This window comes from Camelina sativa, chromosome 19 (assembly GCF_000633955.1).
Source record: "Camelina sativa cultivar DH55 chromosome 19, Cs, whole genome shotgun sequence".
Lineage (NCBI taxonomy): Eukaryota > Viridiplantae > Streptophyta > Magnoliopsida > Brassicales > Brassicaceae > Camelina > Camelina sativa.
Window position 1 is genome coordinate 22926288 of NC_025703.1, and position 6253 is coordinate 22932540.

The 6253-nt window shown below is 35.3% G+C and overlaps 2 protein-coding genes across 2 annotated transcripts in view; one reads left to right on the forward strand and one right to left on the reverse strand.

The window, feature by feature from the left end:
- Positions 819-3564, forward strand: LOC104766975 (L-ascorbate peroxidase 3, peroxisomal-like). Its single transcript, XM_010490949.2, has 9 exons — positions 819-1042; positions 1182-1305; positions 1495-1544; positions 2276-2341; positions 2434-2482; positions 2683-2765; positions 2858-2937; positions 3038-3143; positions 3294-3564. Exons 1-9 carry the CDS (start codon positions 926-928, stop codon positions 3489-3491), a joined length of 873 nt encoding a protein of 290 aa, XP_010489251.1. The 5' UTR covers positions 819-925; the 3' UTR covers positions 3492-3564.
- The window catches only part of LOC104766976 (beta-galactosidase 13-like), a 5389-nt gene continuing 3596 nt past the window's right edge, over positions 4461-6253 (reverse strand). The window contains exons 12-18 of the mRNA XM_010490950.1: positions 6175-6253; positions 5941-6050; positions 5742-5851; positions 5540-5650; positions 5364-5468; positions 4773-5267; positions 4461-4696 (exon numbers count right to left, since the gene is read on the reverse strand). Coding sequence (XP_010489252.1) covers positions 4562-4696; positions 4773-5267; positions 5364-5468; positions 5540-5650; positions 5742-5851; positions 5941-6050; positions 6175-6253 — 1145 coding nt within the window. The 3' untranslated portion in view covers positions 4461-4561. The remainder of the gene's footprint in view (positions 4697-4772; positions 5268-5363; positions 5469-5539; positions 5651-5741; positions 5852-5940; positions 6051-6174) is intronic.

Consider the following 6253-nt stretch of genomic DNA (forward strand, 5'->3'; position numbering starts at 1 on the left):
TTATAATTATGCTTATTTAAAATTTTAATTGCAATATTAATCCCTACAAAATTGCACAAAACTCAAAAAGTAAAATATATTAAATTGACCAAAACAATTAGTTTTATTCTGATAAAATTGACAATAATCTATAAATTTCTTAAAATCACTCTAAACCTCTATACCAAATCAGTGAAGTTCTTAAAATCAAAAAAATATCATAAATATGCAAACAATTTTTTGAAAAAAAAAACTCTCTACCATCTCCCCAGAAATACAAAATATCATAATGATGCAAACAATATTTTAAATAAAATCTCTACCATCTTCCTAACACTCAAAAATGTCCAAAAAAACAAATTTCGATATTAAAAATTTAAATTTTCACAAACAAACATAACATACAACCTAAATTATAAATAATTTTTAAAATATAAGTGTGTGGTATACCGTAAATTAAAATTTAATTAGTATATATATAACAATCGTATTCATCATGCATGTTGAGTTTGAATTTATACTAAGAAATACTAGTTGCTAGCTAATACATGTATTATTAATAAATGAATTTATTGGAATATTTCGGTATGTTTGAGACTTTGAGTTTTTAAAATGTGGGTACAAAAACATGCGTGCCGTTCAAATACCATATATCTACTCGTGCCGTTTCGATGACATAAAAATGACATCCATGTCTAACGTCAAATACTAAAGATATAGCCAAATGTGGTCCACCAGAGGTTAGTATACTGCCGAAAACAGAAGATCACTGCTGACACCGATCCATCTATTCGCGTTTTCCCCATTGGGTGCTTTATCTCTTCGGCTCAAACTTCAACGAATTAAAAAAAAAACCAAAAAAAAAAAGATATTTCTAAAAATTGTTTGTTATATCATTCTTCTTCCACACGCTCTTCTCACTCGCTCAGTCTCCGAGAAAGTAACAATGGCGGTACCGGTGGTGGTTGACGCTGATTACCTCAAGGAGATCGATAAGGCTCGCCGTGAACTCCGTGCTCTCATCGCTACGAAGAATTGCGCTCCGATCATGCTCCGGATTAGCGTAAGTTTCCATCGACTACGACGGCGAGAGGGTTTTGAGAAATCTCGTCATGTTGTGTGAATTTGTTTTCGCTACTCGGTGATTTTGATTTTGTTTTACATGTTGTTGTTGTTGTTTGTCTTCTTTGGTTTTAAAAAGGTGGCATGACGCTGGAACTTATGATGCTGAATCGAAGACTGGTGGACCTAATGGTTCGATTAGGAACGAACAGGAGTATAGTCATGGTGCTAATAGTGGTTTGAAGATCGCTCTCGATCTCTGTGGTTCGTTTTTTTTCCTTTTTCAATTCTGCATATTAGGGATCAGATACTTCGTTTTTTTGGGATTAGAGTTGATTATGCTAAGTATAACATAATCGTTTTATACGCCGACCTTAGGATGACTGTTATGTGGTGTTGATGTATCAATTTGTCTTACTTTTGAATTTGATGTTGATTCCTTTGATATTTCAGAGGACGTGAAAACTAAACATCCCAAAATTAGTTATGCTGACCTATACCAGGTAACTACAAAACGAATTTTGCTATGAACTTTTATAATTGCATAGTCATAAAAGTAAGACTCATGGTGTAGAGACAGGGGAATTGACAATTGTGTAAACTCATCAAGATGTTAGTGTGTTAGATAAATACGGTTGAGTTGTGTGATTGCGGTCTTCAGGGTGTAGAAACAGGGGGAATTGACAATTTGTGCTTCATGATTGAAATATTTGGCGTTTTTGCAGTGTGAATTTTTCTTGTCACATATGAAAAAAAAATGTTCTTGTTTTGTTTGTATTCTCTGGTTTTCAAAATCGTAGTTCAAATGTAAGAATCATGGAGGAATTTAACAAAACGTCACTTCCATTTCTGTGCTAGGGAGATGCACTCACCAAAGACCATTAAAAAGTGCCACTTGATCGTCGATTGTAAATTTTTGGAAATTTCCTACATTTGGCTGTGTCAGTAAAGCTGCATTACCATTTCGATTGGTTTCCTTACACTGTTCACTCATCATTGGTTTCCTGTTTTAGCCTGGACTTGCATGTTTTTGCTTTCACATCTATATCACATTTTCTAAGACTGTGTACATACCATGATTTGTACCACCGTTTTTTTCCTTTGGTATCATAATGTTAAGGCTATAGCTGTGAATTCCTAAAACAAATGTTCACAAGCAGGGCTGCTATTATCTTATAAGTAGCATCTTTCGGATGTCAGTAATTTCACATGATATTGATTCTGTCATTTTCAGCTTGCTGGTGTGGTAGCGGTTGAAGTTACTGGTGGCCCTGACATCAGTTTTGTTCCTGGCCGAATTGTAATACTTTCTTAGCCGTTATGAAAAATGGTATTACAGCTTACTTCCAAAAGCAATTAACTATATATTAACTGTATGTTTCACTCTTATAGGATTCAAATGCCTGCACTGACGAAGGAAGACTTCCTGATGCTCATCAAGGTTTGATGAATTTTCATTTCATTACATACTCACGTTTTACAGAATAAAAAACAAACACCTGAACTTTGTATTTAAGTAGCAAACATATAACGGAAGATGATCACATATTTGGACGGTCATGGAGTTTCCACGATGTACAACAAAATCTTCATTTTGACTTAATTTTGGTTTGAAGTTATGTCTGCTAATTTTGCATGTAGGTTTCAAACATCTCAAAGATGTCTTCTACCGGATGGGATTGTCTGATAAAGATATTGTGGCACTCTCAGGGGCTCATACTCTGGTAAATTCTTTGTTCCACAATATACATTGGTCATTTGGCATTATATATATGATATGTATGAGGTTTTTTTAAAATTAGATTTCAATATTTAGGGAAGAGCTCATCCAGAGCGATCAGGGTTTGATGGACCATGGACTCAAGATCCTCTAAAGTTTGATAACTCATACTTTGTGTAAGATCTTCTAATTCCGTGGACAGAATAGTTTTTTGTTTGAGACAAACTAGTTGTCTTGTTTACCCAATTACTTAAACCATGATCACTGTTGGTACAGGGAATTGTTGAAAGAAGAAGAATCAGAGGGCTTGCTGAAACTTTCAACGGACAAGACTTTGTTGGAAGTCCCGGAGTTCCGTCACTACGTCGAGCTTTACGCAAAGGTATAATTATGAGAGTCTATCTTTACTCTGATCCAAAGATCCCATTCAATTATTAATTCTCAAGCTGCATCGAGTACAAGCCATGATTATGATGCAAGTGGCATTTTGTTTCTTAACATGTATAAGTTTCTTAATTTTGTTCCATAACAGGACGAAGATGCATTCTTCAGAGACTACGCAGAGTCACACAAGAAACTCTCAGAGCTCGGGTTCACACCAACATCTTCAGTCACTAAGGTGATAACAGACAACAGCGTGGTGCTGGCACAGAGTGCAGTCGGGGTTGCAGTCGCTGCTGCTGTGGTGGCTTTTGGCTACTTCTATGAAATTCGCAAAAGAATGAAGTAAATAAAATAGAAAGAAGAAACGATTCTCCTTTTATATCTTTTGTTCATGTTTGGTAGTGATGTTGGTTCTTCCTTAATTGTCATAACATGTTTTGGTTCTTATAAAGAAAATTATATTTCATGAAAATGGTTATAACATCAAAAATAATGACTTGAAAATGATTTAGCTGTAAAATGAATATGGTTAATATTAAGATTAAAAAACATTATACAGGCATTTAGTCCATTTTTCTTATAAAAAGTATCCGGATAAGGATGTAATTAGCCTAACAAATGAGGGTATTCAATGCATTACTGAGAAGAAGTAGAACAACCAAAAATGGAACATTTGGATATAGTATTTACAGAGTTGGACAAAAGATTTTCGGGCCTCAAGAAGAAAATAGAATCATATATTTCATAGTAAATTATAAACTTAAAAAATCTATTTAAAAAACCTCTTGTTTTAAAAATAAAGTGTTAGTTTTCACTTAAGAATAAGTAAGTTATTGACAATAACATATAAATACATTTTTAACCATATTCAACATCAATGAGTCAAGGCACCGGGAATCTGCTAATTTCAATATTCCTCGTTGCTATTTTACCTAATCAACCTTACTTTTAGGAATTTCATTATACATCACGTATCTATCTCGTATGATGAAACTTTTTTATAGACTCAGATTGTGGTGGATTTCTTCAGACGGGGTAAGTGATCTTGATCTATGGCTTTATCTCAAAATATTGGATAGTCCATATATCTCATTTTGTATAGCGAAACCATTGGGGACGGATGGCAAACTATGAGTTTTTTTTCCCAGTAGGTTTTCATTTCTTTGCTTATATGCCAAGTTTTGTTAATTCAATTATGCTGGAGGATGTTGCTTTTATCTTTCCGATGTAACTTTTATATTTTTTCATAAGAAAATGGGAGACCAAAAAATGACAAATCTCTTTAATTCTTAATTTTTTATTTACAGCAAAATGTTTTAATTTATAAATTCAAAAAATGGAACAACAAAATTAATGCATAATTTACGTATCTACAAAACATAATTACATTAAGTATAAAACCGTTCAACGAATCCCTTAGTTTTTCTTGTCACGACCACACTTGACTTGTACAGCAAGCTTCTTCGCAACTTTGGGGCATGAATCCTTTTTGTCTTGCTGGAACGTACTCTTGTTCACCGGAATCGCACACTGTGCTTTACCCAAACAGTACTGCAAAAAAAACAAAAGTTTGCGTTACTTCTATCATGTAACATTAGTTACAAACATAAGCCAAGTTTTCATTTACCTTCTCGACGACTTGCTTAGAGACAGGAGCATTACAAGTCCCAAGAGTGAAGTTTCCACAAGTTCCATTCGGGTTACCAAAGCTGGCGAATTCCACAGCAGAGATCTTCTTTGTGCCGGAACATTTGAGTTTAGCCGTGAGTTGCACGTCATCAGTGATGGCTTGGACTTGGTCATTCTTCCTGGTCCAGTGTCTGACACTAGGCGTGTAGTTTTCTCCAATAAAAGAACATACCGTGTCTCTATTGATGATTACAAAGTCGATGAGCTCTGGTTTCACATTTGGTTCTTCCTCGAATATAACCAGAAGATTTTTCTTGGGCTTCAAGAAAGACCTAGGGATGTGATACTCAACTTGGGTAGGCTGTCCTAAAGGCGATAAAAACGACATCCAGTATCGACCAACACCTTCTCCGTTCACCCAAATCAAACCTTTCCCCATTCCATTCATCCTAATTGCTGCTGCGCTTTGGCTCTCTGGCGCATCAAAGTATGTCTGCAATATCTCAAACATTTGTTCATTAGATCACAATTCTTGTTTCTCAAGGTACCTCAAAATTATTTGCTGAAAGTTTTGAGTTTTTTTTCCCACCTGGTACCATGTAAGCCCTGGTTCTTTTCCTGAGAGTTTCTGCCATTTAACCTTCTTCAATCCTTCCTCGGCGTGGATTCCAAGCCTTTCGCCTTCCATACCGACCTATAGATTTGGAAAATCAGATCAAAATTGCCATGACAATCGAGGTCAAGTAATTAAGATTCATAACAAACCTTGTTTCCCCATTTGTTTTGTTCAGTGAGATCAAGTGGTCCAGAGCTCAAGCCTAAGATAGAAACACTACGTGGACCTGTGTACCTATGTTCCATATAAGATCCACTATCCTGTTGTTACAAAACATTCATATATCAAAACTTGAATGTTTTTGTTATTGTTAAATCTTTTTTAAGAACATGATCTATGTTAATTTCTTACTGGAAATCCAGTTAAAACTCCCAGCATGGCGAGGTGGTTCTCTCCTTCTTTTAGAGAAACTGGCTTCTGAAAGACGAAACTCTTCTCTTCATGGCTACCATGTCCGTTTCCTGAACAAGTTCATTACTTTGGTCAGTTTTTTTGTAAATATTAACCAATCATCATAATGTTTTAGCCCATCGATGGTTCTTAATCTTACCAAGGTATTCTCCATTGAGCCATACATGCAACGCGTGGCCAAGACTAGCGATCCTTAGAGTAGGCTTACCTCCTTTCCTCTTAGAGAGATCACTGTCATCTATTTTAAAGCTGCATGGAAAATTAAACAAAGTGATATTTCCTATATATTTGTGTGATGTGTCCATATGATTTTTTTCTTCTTCTTCTTCCTTTTTCATTTCTTAAGAGATAGTCCAGTTATATCCTTACTTACCTTGTAGTGTACCATCCGTAATCAGTCTCGTCTTTGGTCAAGCCGTAGAGCTCAACGGGCACATAAGAGTCACCCTTGA

Bases quoted from the DNA above. Each gene is read 5' to 3' on its own strand.
- LOC104766975 (XM_010490949.2), top strand. From the start codon at position 926: ATGGCGGTACCGGTGGTGGTTGACGCTGATTACCTCAAGGAGATCGAT. The intron at 1,306-1,494 runs GTTCGTTTTTTT...TTGATATTTCAG, and splicing joins GATCGCTCTCGATCTCTGTG to AGGACGTGAAAACTAAACAT. The intron at 1,545-2,275 runs GTAACTACAAAA...TGTCATTTTCAG, and splicing joins GTTATGCTGACCTATACCAG to CTTGCTGGTGTGGTAGCGGT.